Raw genomic sequence first — 24,418 nt, forward strand, 5'->3', positions numbered from 1 at the left:
TATATGTAAGATTTTCAAATATTTTTAACAGTAATATTGTGAAATATTATTACAATTTAATATTATTATAATTTAAAATAACTGTATTCTTTATATTTTAAAAATGTAATTTTTTCCCGTGATGGCAAAGGCCACATGATCCTTCAGAAATCATTCCAATATGCTGATTTGTTGCTCAAGAAACATTTCTTGTTATTATCAATGGGAGATTGTAAATGTCTTTACTGTCACTTTTGATCGTTATAATGTACCCTTGCTTAATAGAAAAAAAAATGTACTGACCCTAAAATTTTAAACAGTAGTGTACATTATTTATGCAATGAAATCATTATTAAACCAAATGACATCTGCAAACAAATGATGCTAGACATTTTCTCAGAACGTTGCAATTTTTTAATTTCCGTTAATATACTTATTAAAAGATGTTAACATTTAACATGGATGTATGAAGTCAGTTGCACTTGTAGATGACACATGTTCACATTAACACTGGGTCTTTATCCTAATTTTAAGCAGTTTTGTCCTAATTTCAAGCATCTATCCATCTATCATTTTATCCTTTAATAATTTTTTTGTGAAATGTTTTGCTTGAAAATGTTACTTTTTAATAAATAAAAATAATAATTAGACCACATAGATATTTGATTAAATGCAGTAGCATATATTTTTAAGTGGCCATGTACTTTTTAGGGTCACAGTGAGTTAAATCAGTTGTCCTCATGGTGGCACTCTTCAAGCACGAATTTAAAAACATTTGTCTAGTTGTACCTCCCATCTTTCTACTCTATTAGATAACTCTAATTCCTCACTAATCCTTTCCTCACTAACCTAAAGTTCCTGATGTCTGCTATTTGTCTTTTTTATTTTTATTGCACTGTGCATCGCTGGTTAGGATCATACAGAACATGCATATGAGAATAATATTTTAATATAACCAAGTTCAGTTATATACATTTGTCTTTTTCTGTGTGTGCTCACTCTTCTACAGCAGCGTCCGGACGAGTCGGAGCGCGAGGGCTGGGAATATGCCTCTTTATTTGGCTGGAAGTTTCACCTTAAGCAGAGGAAGACTGACTCCTTCCGTCGCCGGCGCTGGAGATGCCGTATGGAGCCATTAGAAAAGACGGGGCCGGCGGCCATCTTTTCCTTGGAGTGTTCGCTGGTAATGAGGGTTGACTATTTGAGTGATGTGGAGCTGAAATTGGGTTGAGATTTAGAAAGAGAGACAGTAATTGAAGGAAAGGAAAGTGGTCGGAGAGAATCAAATGAGGGTGAGATGCAATTAGGACAAGGCAAAGGCGAGAATGGGTGTGGAGGGCTTTGAGCTTGGACGAATCGGAGGTGCTGAGAGAGACTGGGCAAGCAATGTGGAATCAGCCTGGTAAAATAAGGGCATCATGGGATATCATTTACAGGGAGACAGAGATGGAACAGTGAGTGTGAAAGACGTTGTATGCATAAAGCCTAGTTAGTATGCTTATTCTTTTACTCATAGTCTGGTCCACTGAGTCCATTGTTACGGATCTATTCCAGGCAGCTTTGGCATGAGATGTCGTGGGCTTGGCTGGCTTGAGAACTCATAGTTGATGAGGGTCTGGAATGGATCCATGGTGCAAGTAAAAGGCCCCAGTGCCTTGCAAAGGTGAACCTGAAAACTCTGACTCAGAGACATCGAGTATAAGCATCAAATACTCAATTTAGTCATTTTCAATTATTTCCATATGATGTGGAGTGTTTTAACCTTTAATTGTTAGATTAAAACTGAATGAACTGATTCATTGGAATAACTTTCCAAAACAACTGTATGAGAGAGAGAGAGAGTTGTTTGGGACAAACTGACTGATTCAGAATCAGGCTAGAATGAATCCTTTTCAACACTACATATGAGAGAAATTACCCTTTACCGTTCACTAGAATGAATCAGACTTTCCACCTCTACATGTACATATAGGGAGCCGTTTATGATGAATTACATAACTAGAATGAATCAGACTTTTAACAGCTACATATGAGATACACAGCAGTTTAAGACAAACTGATTCAGTACATGAATTATACTTTTTACTGCTACATATGAGAGAGAGAGTCATTTTGGATGAACTGATGCACTAAAATGAATCAGACTTTTCTCTGCTACATATGAGAGAGTTGTTTTGGACAAACCAATTCAGTAATGAATTAGACTTTTTACTGCTACGTATGAGAGAGAGAGTAATTTTGTTTCACTAAAAAGAATCAGATTTTCCAGTGCTTTTTATGAGAGAGATTCATTTAGATTGAAATTGATTAACTAGAATGAATCGAATTGAAAGATTGTTGTTTAAGATAGAGAGCAGTTTAGAACGAACACATTCACTAAAATAAATCAGACTTTTCTGATTCACATGAGTGACTGAAAGGCAGATTTCCTTATACCTCAGCTTGTTTGTTGCTAAAAGCTGTGTGCGTAAACATTGTGACATTAAAAATAGCGATTCAGCGTTTGGTTGCACTACACAGCTATTTGTTGGAATTGAATTCCAAATTTTCTTCTTGTTCTAGAGGGCACTTTGGAGCGTTTTTCTTTTCTTTTTTTCTCCAAAACCATACAAGGGTATTGGGTTATGTAAATATTAGGTAGCCACAAATGACATAGCAGTTTCTGTCTGGTTAAGAGACATAATCTAGCATTTTATTCAGAGAAGGTCAAAATTTTTGTGTCAAAATGATATTCAAGTGTTTTGGGGCGGTGACATGTAAACACTTCTTGCCAGTGGTTTGTGGCGGTCGCCCTTTCCACAACTGACAGCAGAGTCATCATTAACACATACTTTGTTTACCCTTTTGGTTGGAATATTGTGATATCTGATCCAACATGAATGCCTTGTCTTGTCCCATCTCCAAGATGTGTGAGACTACTGTTTAGGTTGAAGGAGCATAATGTGTCTCACAGTGTTTTTATTTTCTCCTTTTTTGTCAACAGACCAGTGTTACTGATGAAAAGAATGATGATAAGTCAGTTACAACAACCTTTGGTGTCAACCGCCCGACCATCTCCTGCTTCTTTGATAGTGAGTCAAACATGTTTTCTTACTTCATTTGACAGTTTTAAATGATGGCTGAAACTACACTGATGTTCTTCTTTTTGATTCTTCAGATGGGACCCTGTATCATTTGCGATGTTACTTGTATCAGGCCAGAGACCTGCTGGCAATGGATAAGGACAGTTTCTCAGGTGAGCATATAACACCTTCACTGTGAACCAGTGGAAAAGGTAGATGTATTACCCAAACATAACTATTACAGACATATCAAGGGTTGCGTACAATTCGAAATTGAATTAAGAACTCTTTTTTTTTTAATTCCAATGCAAAATTTTTAAAAATGTTTAGCCTATTTTATACTTACACAGGGTAGTGTATATTTTAGCCTTTTGCTTAAAAAAATTTAATTCAAAAAGAGATATTAAGAAATAAAAAAAGCCATTTCTTCTATTCTGAATTTTGCCCAACCCTGATGTAAATCAAGTTTTTCAAGGTCAAAACCTATAAAAATAAACAAAAGCAATGTTTCTTTTTTAGTCTTGTTGTTTAAAATCTGATCAAATCTATGCATAGTACCAAGAAATATATGCACCAGTCATTCATTTTGTAAAGCAGCTGCATTTGTTTTGGCAGAATCTACATGTCTTGCACTGTGACCTCTCTGATCTTGAACTTGTGGTTATTTGCATGGATTCTGAGTAATATACCCTTTTGAACGCAATACTAGCGTGACATTCAGACACACAGCAGACATCTGCAAAATCTGCTTTTTAAAAACATTTACTACAATACCACATGGCATGAAGTGCCCTCTGCCAGCTGCAATGACATTTTGCACAAGTTAACATACAATAAGTTATGTATTTCCAGGTCATGCGGTGACACAAATTGAGGTCAATGTGTAGTCCTAATGTGAAGCATATGGAGAGCGATAGCGTAACACAACATAATTACGATTTTATAAATTTCTCTTAAAAAAAAGATCAGTATTGCCTAGAATAATAGGAGCATTTTATAAATAACAAAATCATAAAAGTGAAGTCTTTGAGATGTAATGGTAGAGGAACCGTAACTGAGCTTACATCAGAGGGGGTGAAATATTGTGCCTGGCACAGACTGGGTCAAGTGTAGCCCAGAGAGAAGCGAAATGAAGTAGATTTACAATGGTGTCCATGAGAGAAGGCAGCGAAGATGTAAAAAATGTCATTTTCGGAGCCATGGTCTAGCGGTTAATGCATGAGCTCTGATGCTGTTGCTCTCATAGGCAAAGCAAGTTTGAATCTAGCTTGCAACGTATCCCATTACCTTGCTCTCTCCCTATGCCTTTCTGATCTTTAAAAAGTGAAAAGCCCTGAAAAAAAGGCTAATCAAAATGAGACATTATATTCTGAATTTGCTGCTCTGCTCTGCCTTTTTTCTTTTTGATTTACTGGAGCTAGTTCCTTTTTTGCCAAGCTAATTTTTCATAAGAAATAGTCTTCCATGACTTGTGTCCTCGGAAAGTATCAAAACAAGTGCACATAAAGCATGTGCACTGCATGTATTTTTATTGAAGATGCATGTGTGAAGTTTTGTCGGGTCAAAGGATGGGATTTAATTGTGGGATTGTGGTTAGAGCAGCAGATGTTGATGTAAACTGCCTAAACACACACATCAGGTAAAACCTCTGGTTTTGCAGTTGTAGGAAAAGTGCTTCTTTCTTCTTCATAATCATGTGTTTTTGCTGTTTATTGGCTATAGAATTTTTGTAATGATTTTCTCTAACTCTTTAGAACAAGAACTTGCTATAAAAATGTTTTCAATGTTTCAAAAACACCCCACCCACCATGATTTGCCCAGATTTTCAATAATGTTTTATTGTATAGTTGTGTAATGAATATTGTGGAATTGTTGGCCCAAACGGAATCTGGGCCCACAGAATTCTACAGAAAGCTTAGCAGATTTGTCATTCCCAAAGTTCTACACCACTTTGCCACTTGTGTGTTTGTTTATTGTTTTTTCTTTTTATAATTACAATTTGAGAGATTTATTCATAAATGTATTTCAGCTACCAAACGTGTAGTGCTCTCAGCCATTTTGCCATATTTAAATTAATTCCACAGAAATCCCCTCATAAATGTGCAGATTCCGTGTGGGCCTTGTTATTACCTTATATTAATATTACCTATTAATAAAGATGAAGTGAGTTTTTATTCAGAATGTGACACTGATTGTTGATGTTGGCAAAAAAAACAGTCATTTAAAAAGTCAGATATAAAAGAACTTTCTTGGCAACACCGGAGCAGTATTTCACCCCTCTTTAAACCATAGCGAGTCTGTTGCCATGGTCTAAAGCTCTAAGTTGTGGTAGTGAAATTTTTAACTCCGAGAGCTCCACATCATTAAAATGCAGGCAAAATACGCCTGCTGGTTATCACCCATTAGAAATGTCTGGTATAAATCTCCTATGCATGGAAAAACCATAGTCTAAACATGGGAACAAAGTGGACAAGGATGAAAAGAAAAAAGGAAAAGGGACATTAAGGTGGAGAAAGATCTGATGTATATTGTTTTTTGTTTTTTTTGTAAAATCTTGAAAATGTAGCTACCCGGGCTATGCGCTTAAGGTTCATTCTGAACCCACAAGCACAGATGAAAAAACATTGAGGATCCTTTTAAAAATACAGGCCTGGTATAAATCAGGCCAGTCTGGCGCTCTGATTACAAATCTACAAATAGTTTTGGGTCGGTCTCTTGATGCACAAAACCCAGCCTAGATCTTTTACAGGGTTCGGAGCTCTGAGGAAAATGAATAAATCAAGCTGGAGGCAGAAATCACTTGTTCTTGGTGCGCTTGAGACGGAGTTTGGTAAAGGGAAATGATCGATGGGCCGCAATATTTATAAAGGAGGGGAAAATGTAGAGCTGCATCAGTGCTTTGGCTACTGGAGGAGGATTAGAGGAAGTCAGAGGTTTGGGTCAGATGCTACAAGGCTGTAAAAGTCAGATTACACTCAGACATCAGCAAAAGCTATCTATCTATTTGTCTATCTGTTTTTATCTATCTATATGTCTGTCTGTTGCTCTGTCCGTCTGTCCTTCTGTCTGTCTGTCTGTCTCACTCCAATTGTTGGTCTTTATGTCTCACTCAGTCTATCTATCTATCTGTCTGCCTGCCTGCCCGCCCGCAGTGTTTGCACAGTTAAAAACTGTATAGTATTAATATATGCGAAATGATCCATAGTAAAATTTCTTTGTTGCCTTTCCGTTTTCTTTGAGCATGTCATTGTTCCCAGAGGTCATGCATCATGTTTGAGTCGTACACGTGGGCAGCCGTCGACATGTCCAGTCCCACAATGCCCTTGGGGAAGACAGTTTATTTACTGTTCACTGTAAGCAGCCAGATTAGACACTGCCTGTGTTTATTTCCCATTGGCTCCTGGGTAACAGTGCATGCTCCCCAAAGCTTGTTTATCCTTTTGTTTATTTGAGCCACTGTGTTTGTGGGAAGGATGAAGTTGTGTGTGTGCATGTGTGTAACTGGGCTAGTTTAATAAGAGCTGGGAAAAGTGTCTGTTTCTCCCTCCCAAGTGAAACTATCCCACTGAGGCTGCTTTACGTCGACTGAAATAATAAACTTTGACCGTCCCTCCAGTTTCTGGCATTCCTAAGCAATTGATGTCACTCTGCACCTTAAGTGCATATGTTTATTTAAATGTTTGGATGTTGTTTAGTTAAAGGAATAGTTTACCAAAAAGAAAAATTCTGCTATTTAATTACTCGCCCTCATGTCATTAAAAACTCATATGCTGTTATTATTTGCAGAGAAATTTGGAAGAATGTACACATTCCTATTTTCAGTGACCGTTCATAGTTCCAAAAAGGACAAAAAAGTAATCCATATTACTTGTTCCTAGTGTTCTGAAGTCATATTAAAGCTTTTGTTCAAATTCACATTTTGATAAAGCTCACAAATGTGAATTTGTGCTTGCATTCAAATTTGGCTTCTTTAGACAGTCACATATGCCTATTTGTAGAAAAAGTGTAATTTAATAGCTACAGTAACATCTTAAATTTCAGTCTATACCACAGAGCTGGCATATGCTTTTCTTTGGCACTATCAGCTTATATCAGCTTTTATCATTTTATAGAAGAGAAGCATGCACATTCTTTATCATTTCTATTTATTTAATTTAGTTTCCATTTTATTGCATACAGATTTGGAATGGGAATGACAGAGTTTTAATTTTTGGGTGAACTATCTCTTTAAAACCCTCACTTAAATACACAAACACTCATACATGCACATGCATTGGCTAACTCACTCATCTTTTTTCGCCCCTTTCTCTGTCTAACAACCACACATCATCTTTCAGACATTACATAGACCTACTAAAGTTCAAAAATGGTCTCACCCTTCCTACGCCATAACCCAGGGTATCTCTGGTTCTTTTCACTTCCATAATTGATGTTATATTCTTGTAAGTCCCCCTCATTACAGAACCAAATAAAAACAGAAATGCTTGTGTTTATTGTGTTTACTGATGCATTGAAAGTCTTGTTCTGAGGAGAATGTACCAAATCACTGCCTCAGTCTTGATGGCAAACAGACTTCAATGAGTTGATGGCTGCACATCTTTCCTAACTCTTGATGCAGTTCTTTCCATTTCATTTATCCATCTATGTGGCAATATAACCTCTGTTTGACCTAACGTAGCCTTTCTCATTTCAGTTGACAGTTTAAATCTAGTTTTTGACAGTATACAAATGCACATTACCCACGCTATTCCCTCTCGATGTGAACTTCCAAATCATGCCATACTTCATCACTCATTTTGACGTGAAAATGAGATGCAATTCATTAAACTTTAATGATTCTTTGACTCTTTGATTAGATCCCTATGCCATTGTGTCCTTCCTGCATCAGAGCCAGAAGACAGTGACTGTTCAGAACACGCTCAATCCCACCTGGGACCAGACCCTCATCTTTTATGAAGTGGAAATATTTGGAGACTATCTCGTTACTGAGAGGAACCCTCCACACATTGTGGTGGAACTTTACGATCAGGACACCTATGTGAGTTTTCATTGTGTTGGTATGTGTTATTTTATAAATGGGTGTTTATTGTCAAATTAGACTTTTGACCAGCGACATGAAGTCTAGACTAGTTTAGAGTTTATTCAGGTCAAGAACCACAAACTTTGTCAGGCAGAAATTATCTGACCAGTATCAAAGTGAGTTTGCTCAGAAGTCATAACTCCATGCAAGTACAGCTCATATCTATTTGAATGAGGAAAGACTGAAGTCTGTGTAACTGTTTGAAAAAATTATGTTTAAATAATGGATTTAAAAATAAACTCTTAAAATCTGACAACAGTGGTATCATATATTGCACTTCTTAAACCAGTGTTGTTATTGTTAACTAAAACTAAAACTATTAAAAATAGTTTTCGTTAATTGAAATAAAGCTAAAATAAAATAAAATAAAATAAAATATAAAAAACTTGAGAAACTAAAATTAGAAATGTTGCCTTGGCAACTTATTGAAATAAAATATGTTTAAGTTACTTGAGTACTAAAAGTACTAAAATTAAAATGATAAAATAATTATAAGTTATAAAGGTACTAAAATACTAAAATTCTAAAAGTACTAAAACTATAACAGATTTAAAAATAAATATAAATATAAATGTAACCCCCCCCCCCAAAAAGAAAATAATGAAAATTACAAAAGCAGAAAAACAAATGACTAAAACTTAAACTAAAATTACAATGAAAACCGAAAACATATTTCCACTATTAATAATAGTAAATAATACTGAAATAATCATGTCTCCACTCATCTGAAATCCCCCCCCTCCCCCACAAAAAAACCTTACAAAAAAAATAATAAAATAAAATAAAAGCTTACACTTTTTTCAGTCTGGTCCAGCTATCTGAATAATTAAAACAAATAGGTTTTAGGTATAGACAATATTAAAATATTAAGTGTTATGATTACTTATTATTATTATTATTATTATTATTATTATATGTATATGTGACATAGAATTTTAAAATTGATGATACCACAAGAATAGACTAATATTGGAAACCTTAATTCATATAAAGAAGTGAAGTAAAGTCAAATAAAGTAGTAGTAAAGTAGTGCTAAACTATTATTTCACAGACAGAAAGCTAAGACTATGAAACATCTCAAACAAAACTCTGAATGACGTGTTGTCGGAGGCTTTGACTAATGTCACATAGGTTTCATTTAATGTCTACGAAACAGAAAATGCTTGATAAGTTATTTGACCCCTGCAGGGTGCTGATGAATTTATGGGCCGTTGTGTTTGCAAATCATCAATGGTGTCTTCCCCTCGCCTCGCCTGGTATCCCATCCAGAAAGCTGGGAAGCCTGCCGGAGAACTGCTTGCTGCTTTCGAATTGATCCGCAGAGATAAAGTAAGAGTTATATGAATTATCTTCCTCATAGTCATTATTATTATCATTTGTAATATTGTAACTGACATCTGTGGCCTTAATTTTCTAATTTTCAGTCTCTTTGTGTATGACACATGACATAAGGCTATAAAGGTCACAGTCCTTCACAATTAAGGTGACCTCAATGATGATTCTGTGGGATTCTTTGCATCTTCTAGACACATCTAGCCCAGCTTTTGTCTGCAGCATCTCTGTTGAAAGAAATGCTTTTGTTATGAGTTTAACCCACAAGTGTTTACATTGCACATATCACAGCTTCTTCAGCACCGCAGAGGAAGTTTAGTGGCTCCTTCACCCACGCGGTTGTATTTGTATGCATAGCGCCTGACAACATATGATTTAAAATGCAAAACAGCTCTTAGTTTTTATAGTACAAAATAATTTAGTCATTGCTCTTCATTCTTTCTTTCTTTCTTTTTCTTTCTTTCTTTCTTTCTTTCTTTCTTTCTTTCTTTCTTTCTTTACAGCCTGCAGTTCATCACATCCCCGGTCAAGAGGTTAGTCATATTTCTTGAAGTTGCCCATCTTTTTTTTGTCCTTTTCCCCTTTGCTTTCTCTAAAAAATGCACAAACACACACACGCTTCCTGTCCTCCAACTCATCGTTACTCCCTGTTCTCTCAGTCAAGCACAACTGAGTAATTGGATAGAGTTGCTGTAAATGACATAAACATCACCGTATCTGAACCGGTTTCACTAGCCCTGTCTGTTTGGAGACTGGCACCGCTCAGCAGCTCTCAGTTCAGGCAAGCGGCCCTGTCTGGGCAATGCAGACAGCCAGGAGACTGATTGGAGATGCCAGTGGAGTTTAAAAGTGCCAGAGGCCCCACCCAGTCCAAACCTGCCCAGCTGGCATCAGTTAGAGTGGGATAATCACAGGGAAATTGAATTAAAGTGAACCCTTAGAGAACAGTCAAACCACCCACCCACGCACACACACAAACAAATACCCACACAGTAACACTATTTATTTGATTTTAAAAGTATTTTTTCTTCTTCTTTTTCCCCCCAGGGGGATATTATACCACCCTCACATATCATGGATGAGGTAAGTGTTGTTAGAAGATTCAGTGAATAGACAAGGAATCTTATTTGCAGTTGTTCCAGAGCATCTCTTTCCTGTTCTCTCGTTCATTTTCCCCTCTCTGTTTATTTTGGGCATCTTCAAGCTTGTGATTCCAGGGTTCCTCTCTGACAGTCAACAGCAATGGGTACAAGCATGCATGCACATACACAAACACATCTCACTGTTTTGAGTAGAAACTTTTGATAAAACACTATGAAAAGCACAGGACATGTGGTTCCACCATATTAAACCAGAACTAATGATTACAAAAGTCATTCAGACCTTAATAGCGGTCAAGCATTTCTTCAAATGTTACAACACAACTCAATGTGTAAGATACTGAGCTGGAAACCAGTATAGTTAGTTCCAAAAGGTCATTCCCACTGGCTTTCATTAGGCTGTGGATATGGAGTGTTGAGATATGGATTTTTTTTTTTGTCACTGGTGGGTAGATTCCTCCAGAACTCTATGTACTTCTACGCACCTCCTTGATTTTTATGAGGTCTGCCAAGGACAAGATCTGGTGGAAGGTGGCTTGGAAATTAAGAGGCCTTTCTGATCTGGCTGTATTCCCAGCTCTCCTATCTACTGGATTCCGCTTCATCTGCACAAAGATTTGTATTGTTCTGCAGTGGCATTTCAAAAAGACACAGTGATGGACTAATGGTGGAACTAACTATAAGACTGCATAATAACTGCTCTTCATTAGATACAAACTCACATAGGGACAGAAACATTGGCATGTCGCCAATAATAAATTAAAACATTGGCAATACATGGTTCATGGTCTTGCACTTTCCCTTTTCCTCTGTACTCCACATTACTATCTTTGTTTTGCTGGAAATAACAGCAAGATATATTAAGACCTAGGGATGCACTGATATTAAATGACCAATAACAATAACATATTGTATATTATTCTAAAACAACAAAACGTAATATTTGGCAATATTCACGACTTGATTGCACAGACACTGTTAGATGAGAACTGAACTGAGCTGGATGATGACATCACTGACATCACCAGAGCTGCTTTATAGATGATTTGAACTCATTCCATAATAGATTAACTTTATGCAGTTATTAAACTGAACTGAATCAATAATGAACTGACTTTAACTGAAAAATTGACTGGTTACTCTTGTCTTCTTTTTAGAGCTGCTTTACAACAGAATTGACTTTTGCATAATTGAAACATTAATTTTCTGTTTAACACTGTAAAGCTTGACATAATCTGTATTATATTAAGCATTATATAAATAAAGGTGTCTTGACTTAAATAAAATTCTATACTATTTTGACTCAAATTAAAAATCAAACTCTTAAAAACTGAAATCAATTGTTTTAAATGCTACAAGTGAATTTAGGCATCACAGTATTATAATGTACAGTATGATAAAAGAATATTCATTATGAATATACAATTTAGTAAATTTTACGGTCCCACTTTATATTAAGTGGCCTTAACTACTATGTACTTACATTTAAATTAATCATTTGGTACAATGCACTTATTGTGTACATGCATGTTATTACATTGTACTTATATTTGAAAAAATATCTGCATGTAATTACATCTGTAATTAATTTCTGTAATTACATTTATAATTACACTGTTGACCCATCCCTCACACCTTAACTGACCTTAAACCTACCCATATGACCAAACCTGTCCCTAACCTTACCCGTATCCCACCTCAGTAGCAGCAAATGTGTTTTGCAATACAATATGAACACAATAAGTACATTGTACTTATTTTTTTTATGTAAGTACATAGTAGTTAAGGCCACTTAATATAAAGTGGGACCAATTTTACATTTAACAATGTTATTAAATTATTAGAAATTAACCTTAAGTGATCATTAGATGACAGCAAATGTAATCTAAAATGTACACTGTACATACAAGTCATTTCAACTGAAATGATATTTAACTGACTATCTTTTATAACTTATATCTTTTATACCATTATCGTAAAAAAAATTAAGTTGAAATTGGTTTAATTAATTTGATGAGTTAAAATATTGGAAAAACATATGTTCCCATTACTTATTGATCATATAATTTTTTTACAGTGTAAAAATAGGAGAAATGTGGTACCAATTTACCAATATTATTATTATTATTTTTAATTCCTGTAGTTACCTGTAAACACAAGAGGATAGCGCTAGGAGCACCAGGGTCATAGTTTCGATTCTTAGGGAATGCATAAACTGATAAATTTTATACCTTGAATGCTATGTACAGTGAGTAGCTTTGGATAAAAGCATTTGCCAAATGCATAAATTTAATGTAAATACAATATATAACATGCATACTGTGGCCTTTCCAAAATGATTTGTTTGTATCTAAAGACATGAGCATGTTGAGTACTGAGTTTGTGTAATTGCCGGGAAATGTCCTAATTTATCAAGTACATGTAGATTAGCCATGCTTCCTTGAAGGTGTGTCTGTTTTAATGACATTCTTTTAAATCCTTGCCTTAACTTAATTAAGTTAGACATTACATAGTCTAATTCTCCATGACTGAAGCATATCTCCAAAGGTCCCTTTTCACAGAGCACCATTGTATTCAACAGTAGTACCATTCATCAAACAATTGCACTGGCACAACACAGTCCTGGCTAATCATTGCTTGTGTGTGTGTGTGTGTTGTGGCTTAATTGCTAACTTTGATTGGCATGTGAAGTCATGATGTTTGACTTTTTGTTGCTGCTATTAGTAACCAATTCCCTGTTTGTTTTCACACCCATTTTCGAATTTGGGTGTGTCATGCAAATGCACTTATAGAGAAGAATGGAAACATAGTGCTTGTGAAGTTGAGTCCTCTAAATGTATTCTTTGTCTCCTTCCATAGTGAAGAAAACATTTTGCATGGTTTTTGAAACTGTGAATGCATTTCAGCCATCCTTACTTGCTTGTTGTATATAGTTAAATGCAGAATATCCACATCAGTGTTAATTTACATACTGTTCTTGTTTTTAATAATATTTTAAATTAGCTTTTATTTTTATATTTTCAGTTTTCATTTTAGTTTACTTTTTTTTTTTTTTTGTAATTTTGTTATGTGCTTTTGTTGATGTTTTTGTTATTATTATGAATATCACTGTTTAAGTTTAATTTCTATTTCATTTATAATTTTAGTTTTTATTTATTTCTGGTTAAATACATTTTTGTTTATTTCCAGCTATTTTAGTGCTACTCATATAACTTAAAAAATAAAGTTGAAATTGGTTTAATTAATTTGATGTGTTAAAATATTGGAAAAAACATTCAAAACAGTTCAAATTTATGCTTAGTTTAAGTTTTTATCTAATATTTATGTTTTATTTTCTTTCAGTTTTATTTAAATTAACAAAACTATTTTTAATAGTTTTAGTTTTATTTAACGATAACAACACTGATCCTTATGAACTTTTCACTTTATGCTTTACTCTTCATTATTAGCCAGAGGACTCTGATTTGCCTTATCCACCTCCACAGAGGGAACCTAATGTCTACATGGTGCCGCAGGGCATAAAACCTGTCCTACAACGCACTGCTATTGAGGTGGGCCCAAAACCTATCCTTAGGTTATCCATTTATAGTTTAAAAAGCTTCTAGTGCAGTATAGACTATTTGAACCTCACAAAAAGCACTGACATTTGGCTGTTTTACTATTCATGATTACTTCAGGACATTGCACCTCATGTGCCTTAACCTTTTAACATTTTACCTCTTAGATACTGGTGTGGGGTTTGCGTAACCTGAAGAGTTTCCAGTTGGCCAGTGTGACATCTCCCAGTCTTCAGGTGGAATGTGGAGGATGTGTGGTTCAGTCATGCGTCATTCGAAATACTAAGAAAAACCTCAACTTTGATGTCAACACCCTGTTCATTGATGTCGTAAGCTCCTGGTCTTGTTTTTGTTTGTTTTTATCTGCATAATTTTGTTTAAAATTAGGTCAAATTGGGAAGATTAGATACCCTAAAATTAGGTAAGGTTTAAAGGAATAGTTCTCCCAAAAATGAAAATTTGATGAACATTTACTTACCCTCAGACACCATCCAAGATGAATGTAGATGTGTTTTTTTCTTCATCATAACAGATTTGGAGAAATGTAGCATTACATCACTTGCTCAGCAGTGGATCCTCTGCAGTGATTGGGTGCTGCCCGTAAGAATGAGAGTTCAGACAGCTTATAAAAACATCACAATAATCCACATGACTTCAGTCCGGCAATTAATGTCTTGTGAAGTGAAAATCTGCATGTTTGTGAAAAACAACTCCATCATTAAGGTGATTTAACTTTAAACCGTCACTTCTGGCCAAAATGCCAGTTAATTTAATCCATATGAATGATTCCTCCAGTGGAAAAGTTCATCCCCTGTTGTCCTCTCACATCAATATCTACCAACATATTTATTTACAGTCGTGGTCAGAATTATTGGCACCCTTGGTAAATATGATCAAAGAAGGCTGTGAAAATAAATCTGCATTGTTAATCATTTTGATCTTTTATTTAAAAAAATTCACAAATATCTAACCTTTCATTGAACTAAAACAATTGAAGATGGGGAAAAATAAATGTTTTTCTCAAATACATGTTGGACACAATTATTGGAACCCCTAGACATTTTTATGAGTAAAATATCTATGAAGTATATCCCCATTCATATTTACAATTTTGAGCATACCAGGGTGATTATGAACATGAAATTATCCAGCCATGGCTTCCTGTTTCACAGAAATATAGGAGGTTTCAAAAAGCATTGAATAAAAGGGTTAATTGTGTCCAATGTGTATTAGAGAAAAACATTTATGTCATAATGATATTTCCCCCCATTTTAAATTCTTATTCTCCAATGAAAGATTAGATTTATGTGAATTTTTTAAAATAAATGATCAAAATGATTAACAATGCAGATTTATTTTCACAGCCTTCTTTGATCATATTTACCAAGGGTGCCAATAATTCTGACCACGACTGTAGAACTGTTTTGGACTGTTTTTGCTTGTAAACGGTGCTTGATGTGTGCATATTTCTCTCCTGATTCCGAAGAGATGACTTTTTCACTTTAAAAAATATTCTGATTAGAGGACAGTTTTACTGTCAGAGGACTTTTAGCTGGAAACAATGTTTGAAGTTAAAAACATCTTAATGATGGATTTGTTTATTGCAAACAGGCAGCCTGTGGATTACTTACATTATTTGTTTGTTATTGTAATGTTTTTATCAGTTGTTTGGACTTTCATTCTGATGGCACCCATTCACTGGTCAGCAAGTGATGCAATAGTAAATTAATCCAAATCTGTTCTGATGAAGAAACAAACTCATCTTGGATGGCCTGACGGTAAAAAAAAAAAAATCAGCAAATTTGTATTCTATTTATTAAAATTTTCTTTTAACTTTTAACTTTTTCTTTTAACTTTTTCATCAAGGCTGAATACAAAAATAACACATCTATTGTAACTATCAAATGTTAATAAATACAGTTGACCTTTGGCTGAGCCCTCTTCAGAGATTTCTTGTAGATTCTTCATGTAGAAATCTGGTTAAAATATCAAATGTTGTGTTACAGCATGCTGCTAACCAGTTGAGACAGACTTATATACAATGTGGTCACGGTGTCCTTCACATGGTGGATGTTTCATGAGTGATGACTGGCACAGTAACAATGTTCCCCAGCAATGAGCGTCAGTTCTTAATTCCAAAACGTAAGATAGTCTGGATTCCGTTCCAATACTCATCTAGGACTGGGAGGCATCGCATGGAAAGAATGCTGAATGACTAGCAAAGTTATTTGCACTGTCAGTCGTGGTCAGCCCTGTGCCATACTTTGTCATGTTTGCCTCAGTTTAGGGTGTGAAATACTTTCACACAGTACGAGAGGAGAAAGAGAGGAAGGTTCTGTGGAATAACAATGGAAATGGAGAAATAAACAAGTCATTATGTTAGAAGTTAAAGGTTTGGAAGCCTTGCATCTCTTTATGTTCATACCTTTGCTATTTGTAATCTCTTCTTCACTCTAGCGACTGCCCAAAGAAGAGCTCTACATGCCCCCATTGGTGATCAAGGTTATAGACAACCGTCAGTTTGGCAGGAAGCCTGTAGTGGGCCAGTGCACAGTCCACTCACTGAATGAGTTCCGCTGTCAGCCAGAGAGCCTGGACAGAGACCCTACGGAAGAAGAATTTGGTGAGATAATAATAAGGGAAATAAGGGAATGACTAAATACCATTTTTACCATATTGTTTCTACCTGCACATCAAAATGCAATAAATAATCACAAAAGAGCAGCAAGTAACAATTAAGCATAGAAAGAAAGAAAGAAAGAAAGGATATTGGAGAAAAGTAGCTGTATTTTGAGTTTTTTTTAGTGTATATAGACATATTAGAACCTGTTCTAATTCAGAACAAAAATAAAAAAATAAAAAAATGTTTTGTTCTTGGTTCCATTAACAGTTCTCGAGTTTGCATTCTTCTGATGATGTAGATGAAACATGTTTTATGCTTAGAGTATTTATGGTATATTTCCATCAACAGAGGCAATTGCTCACACCCCTAGAGATGACTTCCTGGTTGATATTGATGATAAGGAGCCTCTCATTCCTGGACAGGTATGATCAGTCTTTTTAACTGCAGCTTAAAATGTTTTTCTTCAACATTTCCTTCTTTCTCTTAGCTGATTGACAAGGTGATATGTAGTGCTGTATCTTCTGAACCATCTTCTGAAACTTCCTAAAAAACTCCTAGAAATCTTTATCTTTAAAATCCAGCAAATCACAAACAACTGGAAAAGTCATGTGGCCTTTGAATATTGTGGTGGAGAGTAGGGTCAAACAGTACAGAACAACTGCTTTATAGCTATGAATACACACTCTTTTTTGTTGTCTGTGATTATGTTAGTCCTCTTGGTTGCTATTCAGTAGCTTGTTGGTCACATAGCTTGGGTTTCTCCAGATTTGTTTAGAGCCTTGTTAGAATATGAGGTAGGCTGTCATAGCAAGGTTAAGCACTTCTGAGCATACACACCACTTAATAAGGTCTTCTATAAGGTTGCAACAATACAGTTAGCCTACCGTTCAATACATACCTCGGTTTTTTGACCACGGTTTTCGGTTCAGTTCTGATGGCTTGGCACATCAGAGTGTTTTTTGCAATTTAAATTGCTTCAGGTGTGTGATTTTTGCCGAAAATCGGAACATCTTACTTCAACATACCTGAAATGATCCAGGTTTTTATGTAAACTCTATGTCCTCTAGCCTGAAAAGAGCTTGTATTCCCATTAATGAGACACTTATAGAGTGAAAACAGTATCATATTCTACTACACTTGCACAAGCAGAAATACATGCGAGATATGCACAAAATACAGTACATATACACACTATTGGTGATACATGTTAGAACTGTAAATGCAATGAATGTACAGTACATTGCGACTGAAAACTACTGCATGCAACTGTGAAAAAATATTTAGGAGCACCAATGCAACTGACCCAATCAGGACTGGTTCTACGGGGGTGCATCCTCAGTTGAAACTGATTTTGCAAACTTGCCAGTGGGTATCTGTGTTTGCCCAGTCTGGAGAGCATCATAAGTTTCCATTTACAACGTGTTTTTGCGGCACTGACATACTGTATCTTTTGATTTCTTGAACGGCCAACCAGAGGTGTCTAATCCACTCACCGCTCAAAACACCGGAGTGAATTTTGGTCATTTCCACCACTGGCTACAATATATAGTTATCTGTGTTCTTCAAGCCATCTTGGGTATTTTCATAATGATAAAGTATATTTGTAATCCATTGCAATCGCCGTTATTAGAGTGTAGAATATATTTTCTGCGTCATTCTGTGATGAGAAGCCACATCAGATCACAAAATGAAGTTATTTCAAACATTCGACTGATGTTGTGGAGTAAAACATTATAATATTCTCTTTTGTTGGACAACCGGTTTAGAAACGCTTCTCATTGCAAGTCATAACAACGGAAGATGTTTGGCGTGTGTTGCTTTTTCAAATGCACATTATAAGCGGGGAGGCGCTTGCTCATCTCATCATGCAGAATCACAGGCACACACATAGAGCCAATTAAGAGAGAAATAAAACGCACAAAATGTATTTAAATGCAAAACCGTGACACTATAGGAAAGCATTGATTTTTAGACAGTGAATAGAGGAAGGCTGCTTCTTGAAGGATTGAGAGACAATGGGTATCATAGTATTGACTTTAAAGGGGTCATGAACTGAGAAATCAAAATTCCCTTGATCTTTTGACATAAGAGGTCATTGTACTATAAAAACATCCTGTAAGTGTCAGAACTCAAAACTTTCTCGCTAGCCTAAAAACAGCTTATATTGAAGCCAATCTGCCAAAATGACAGGTTGTGGAATGTGGCAATTTAGGATGTAATAGTGTGGCTAAACCCCGCCTCCGCAGAAGAAAATCAATGCCTGCTTCCACATCACTGCCTGTTTAGCCCCGCCCACCGATTCACGCATGTAGTGTAAATAACAAGAGAGACAAACACAGGTCTATGCAGAAACCAAACGATAAAGATGGCTCAGAAGACAACAAGACGTCGTGCAGTGCTAAGTTGTGGAAAAACACAGTCTTTGCATTGCCTTCCTTCTAATTCCCAACATTAGGAAAGAGCTGAACTTTATTTTTAATGAAGTTCCAGAACTTGGCCCTTTGTTCGCTTCATTTTACCGCAAATTCATTTACAAACGAAGCACAATTCGATGCAGGATTTTCAGAAAGATTTAAACTAAAAGACGATGCTGTGCGACTATATTGAATCCGACAGTAATGTCGTACCACACAAGTGTGAGTAACTGTTTTTATTATGTGGTCACTATTGCTTTGTCTGTTATTACAGATCGTTTGATATGCACTACGTTTTTAACCTAATCACAGCAACGTCCATCTATGAAGGATGTAGGCTGTCAAACATACACAGCTGTTAGCCAATCATAGCAGTGGGCGTTTACTTCTGAGTCTACGATCCACCATGCCTATTCAAACAGAGCGTTCCGATGAGGGGGGGTCAAATCAGGAGAGAAAATAGTCTCTTACTTCTCAATTATGATGTTTTTTGATGTAAAAATTATGATAACATTATAAGTGGACCTCAGAGAACAGTACAAAATAATAAAAAAGGCAGTTCATGACCCTTTTAATTCAGTTGGGTATTAGCAGAAATGCTGAAAAAAAAAAGATCTATTACTTAAATTTAGGCTGTGATTTCAATATAAGATGTAAGATTTTGGCCAAACTACCCTTGTAATGTTGCTATGGTGCCATGTTAGTCGACTTATGGCATAATTGGGGGTGGGTGTCTGATGAAATCATGAATTCAGTAACATGATGGAATACTGTTTGGCACTTGCATATATGATGAAGGCTCACACCATCTTGAGATAATGACATGCTTCGCTTTCTGAGAAAAAGAGAGGCCAGCTTTAATGACGCCTCCTGGAGCTGTCATCAATTCCCTCTCATAACTACGACCTAAAAATACTCCCAAAAAATAAATAATAACATAAAAAATGATCAAGGGGGATTAGGAAAATTGAAAAATTGTTTCCATGTCTCAGCTTTAACCTCTCAGCCTTTATTTGTTCAGTCCCTGGAAGAAAACGAGACTAGAATATCAGATTCGGGACCGCATGGCCCACTTGGTTTCTTTGTAAATGGATCATACTCACAAATGCCAGTTTATTTAGTTTTTCGATCCTTCCAGCCTGGCTGGCAGTGTTTCCCTGTGGATGTGAGGTGTTTTGTCGTTTGCAGAGTGGAAAGAGGAATACTTCATGCTTGCCCTTTTGAGCTCAGTTTTATAAGCCCACGCCCAGCTCTAGTTAAGGGCCATTAATGGGGCTCTTTTCTTCTGCACTTGCCACCTTTTCCGTTGATCTAAACCGAGAACAAGATTGAATTTCGTGTGTATTCCACAGTATGTGACACAGTCAACTTACATTCATCTATTAGTAACCCAATGATGAACCTGAAATGTCACGTAACACAGTGCCCACTGGCCTGGATGTCAGTCCAAATGCTAAAGGCCATTCAGACGGCATCATTGGGCACACCATTTGCGGTTTGACTGAAATCAGTTGAATATAACCGCATGTTTGACTCTGAAAATATATTGCTGAATACACAGTAAACCCCTCCAGTTCTGCTCCTGATTTCAGATGTCTGGTGACCAGGGCACTATGGGCTTTATTTATAAATGTGCATTTGTATGAGGACTGCCATCAAATGGCTCTTTCTGGCTAACATAAATAAAAGCGGGACCACAACCACAGTCATCTGTGGCAGAATCCCCAGTGACCCTCATTTTTGTGTATCAGAAATGTTTGATGGAATATAGGAATTGAAGGAATTGAAGGAATTGAAGGAACTGGGGGAATAGGGTATGCCAATAGTTTGTTTGGCTTTTGTTGCACGGGTTTGTGTGCTCATCACATTTAGTTTTTGCTTGAGGGTTTAGTTGTTTTTCTTTTGCACATGCATAGAACATGCATTTGATTTGCAGGTTTGGCACTCAACTACATTTTACTGTATGTTTTCTATTTTATACCACTGTAGCATTGATCGACAATGTCTCAGGTAGTTTTGACATACAGTAGCATGGTTGTTAGTACCGGTCAGCAGCCATTACTCCAGTCTTACGTGATGGTTCAGAAATCATTCTAATATGCTTATTTGGTGCTCAAGAAACTTTATTATCGATGCTGAAAACAGTTGTGCTAATTAATGTTTTTGTGAAAACTTTTTTTTTCTGGATTCTTTGATAAATAGAAAGTTCATATAGAAATTTGATGAAGTTCAATAAACTTTTCTTTCAAAAAAAGTTATTTCTGTACACATATTTTGTACAGAGCTGATTCAGGTGCCTGGATCGCAGTGGTGAAGTGATGCTGTATAGTCCCAGTAAATAATGCTAGATCGTGACAGTCTGTTGCATCCTCCACAGCCGCTAGCACTCAGAACTGACCTCCAAGATTGGGAATTGCGGAATGAAATTTGCATTCAACAGACAGCGTGTGCAAGTGAACTGCGGTATCAGTGTGCGTAATTTGTTTTTATGTATTCCCTCTTAAGCATTACAACTTATTATATCTTCCCCTCTAATGTCTTGTGTTTGGTGTTTGGTGGTGTTCAGAGCAGTACAGCAAACTGGTCCGAACTCCCATGTGCATTAAATGAAACTTGATCCCCATCATCTCCCCAAAGCCTTTGCTTTGGCTTGGCCCAGACCCCAATACTATTTCCTGGTGGCCTCATAAAAAATGCTCCCTGGATCAGGTTCGCCACTTAAAGCAGGTTTTTGATGAGGCCAAACACAACCTCATAGGGGAAAGTAACACCAATCCAGTGGCTTTGTGGATTTGCTACGGTTTTGAGCGGGTTAAATGATATACTTCTGAAACATGGCGCTAAAAGCAAGCACCCATGTAGAGAAGCTTTGATGAGGTTTCTGAGGTTAGACTTGAGGGAGAACTACTGAAAAGGTTTGATTTTGATCCTACGTCTTGGTGGCTTCGCCCAAAGGCCTTTAGACAGTGAGAGAGGCGAACAGTCCCACTAATGTGTGTACTTCAAAATGTTCTGTAATGCAACTCCTCTAGTTGGAGGACAACAGCAAACAAAGCGGCCTGGTCCTAATTAGCTGTTCTACTGAGTAGCTGCGTGGAGTCCTCTCTCTTGTTGTATTTATTATGCCCTGGCACTACACAGCAGAAGGCACTGTGAGGGTTCAGTCCTTCCTCTGATGTGGTAAGTTCTCGTCTTGGGCAAATGCATCCCCCCGCTCCTGGCTGCTCACCACCGGCGCCACAATAACTGCCACCCCCTACCCCCACACCTCCCCTGCTAGGGGTCGACTCTCGGGGAATGAGAGCACTCGATGACAGGCCTTCACCACCAGGTCCCTGTTTATGAGCAGCCAGTCTGATGGCTTGCTTCTTATATGACTCTGAGAGTCTATTTGAATATTTTTGGATAGACTGTCCTTGTGTCGGTGCAGAAGATGGTTATTATTCACATCTTGCACTTATTAGAACAGTTAGCCTGTTTGTTTCCTGATGTTTAATGCTACATCCAGCATTCTTGATTGTATTTAGATTGCGGCATAAAAGAGTAAGCTTGATTTCACACATTAATTTCAGCAGGATGTGGTTGCTGCATGGGAAGTCACAGCGGCTCTGCTGCTTGTAACACCAGCCTATCATAAGCAGTGTAATCATCCACACCATGTGCATCAAAATACGGAGGAATCAGGACTGGTTCGACACAATGAGCTTGTGACAGATGCGGTGTGAGAATGCAATCTCCCAGGCTCATCAGGGTGAGATGTGGAAAATTGCTCTGCTTTTTTGGGTAAAGCTGCTATTTATCACAAGCCATTTTTGGATTAGATTACTTCTCAGTATATACAGTGGAGATCAGAATTAGAGAGCAATCTATAAATACTTTTTTAATGAAATATTGTTAATCTTCTTCGCTCAAAATTTGAAGGAATATTAGCTTATGTTCTACTAACATGTCTGACAAAATATCCAAGGCATTTCAACAAAAACCTTTCTTTTGTGGAAAACACTGATCATAATTAGAGAACAGTAACCACTGTAGCACGGAAGAAGATTACAACTAAAAATTGTGGAGGGTTACAGCTGTTAGAAATTAGTAGGAAGTGTAGAGGCCCCTGCTTTGAGTGACTTCAGCAGATCTGCGGCTGCAGGATATCACTAGTTTCTCAGACTGCGCTGGTGTGATCTTGGTCCACTCTTCTTCTAGTCTCTTCCATAGTTCACAAACTGTAGTGGGTTTCTTAGGATGTATTTACACCAGGAAAGTCCGCTAGTTCACTTCCTTTGGTCCGGACCAAATACAATGTTGATTTATTTATTTTTTTTGGTGTGGTGTGGTTCGCTTTCACACTGCCCTTTTTGCAAGTGAACAAAAAATTGTAAACAAAACCACATGTGTGCTAAGGTCATCCATTCATTGGACAGTAATTCTCAAGCGTACCAGAGTTCGTTTGGAACCGGACTGTGACCACCTCTTCAGCTGGGTCTTGGTGCGGTTGTTTGGTCCGCACCCGAGTGCGATTGCTGTATTCACACCTGCCCAAAAAATGGGGGAAACGAACTTGAGTTTGATTCAATCGAACCAAACAAGACAGGTGTGAATACACCCTTAGGCACAACTTTGTCACCAAGGATTTTCCAGAGATTTTCAATCGGGTTTAGATCAGGACTCTGCATGGGCTCGCCATTTCATTATTTCAATTTTCTTAGCTTCAAGGAACTGCTTTACCCGTTTTGCAGTGTGACGGGGACAGTGTCTTGCATGAAAACTGCAGGCTGATTGGGAGATGCTTGCAGGGAAGGGTACCGCATGTTGCTGAAGGAGGTTCTGATAAACATTTGCATTCACCCTGCCATGTAGCTGTATAAGAGGCCCAACTCCTGCTGCAAAAAACATCCCCCAAACCATGACACTTCCTCCTCCACCTTTCAGTCTTCCCCAAGTTTGACACCAAACAAAATGTTTCCTATCAGACCCAAACAAATTAAACTTGCTCTCATCACTAAAGTGAACTTTGGACCAGTTCTCCTCGCTCCACACAACATGCTCCTCAGCAAAGGTGAGTCTAGCCTTTTGATTATTTCTGCTGATGGGAGCTTGGTCACTGCTGTATATTCTTTTTTTGAATATCTTTTTTTACATGATAAATTATTAAAATTAATACATCAATGTTAAACTAAATTAATAGAAACAGAATATTATTATTAATATTAAATGAATGCTATTTTTTATTTTGTTTTATCTTTGCTTAAATGCAGACAAGTTAACCAGAATTTA

At 36.8% G+C, this 24,418-nt stretch overlaps 1 protein-coding gene across 1 annotated transcript in view; it reads left to right on the forward strand.

Annotated features, from left to right (window-relative positions):
- The window catches only part of LOC107668312 (dysferlin), an 88,334-nt gene that overhangs the window by 25,969 nt on the left and 37,947 nt on the right, over positions 1 to 24,418 (forward strand). The window contains 12 exon segments of the mRNA XM_016460156.1: positions 989 to 1,162; positions 2,963 to 3,050; positions 3,137 to 3,214; positions 7,898 to 8,079; positions 9,310 to 9,450; positions 9,957 to 9,986; positions 10,501 to 10,536; positions 10,658 to 10,699; positions 14,003 to 14,104; positions 14,278 to 14,439; positions 16,568 to 16,733; positions 17,082 to 17,155. Coding sequence (XP_016315642.1) covers positions 989 to 1,162; positions 2,963 to 3,050; positions 3,137 to 3,214; positions 7,898 to 8,079; positions 9,310 to 9,450; positions 9,957 to 9,986; positions 10,501 to 10,536; positions 10,658 to 10,699; positions 14,003 to 14,104; positions 14,278 to 14,439; positions 16,568 to 16,733; positions 17,082 to 17,155 — 1,275 coding nt within the window.

The sequence above is a fragment of the Sinocyclocheilus anshuiensis genome, unplaced genomic scaffold, assembly GCF_001515605.1.
Source record: "Sinocyclocheilus anshuiensis isolate Anshui unplaced genomic scaffold, SAMN03320099.WGS_v1.1 scaffold337, whole genome shotgun sequence".
In the NCBI taxonomy this organism is placed as follows: Eukaryota; Metazoa; Chordata; class Actinopteri; order Cypriniformes; family Cyprinidae; genus Sinocyclocheilus; species Sinocyclocheilus anshuiensis.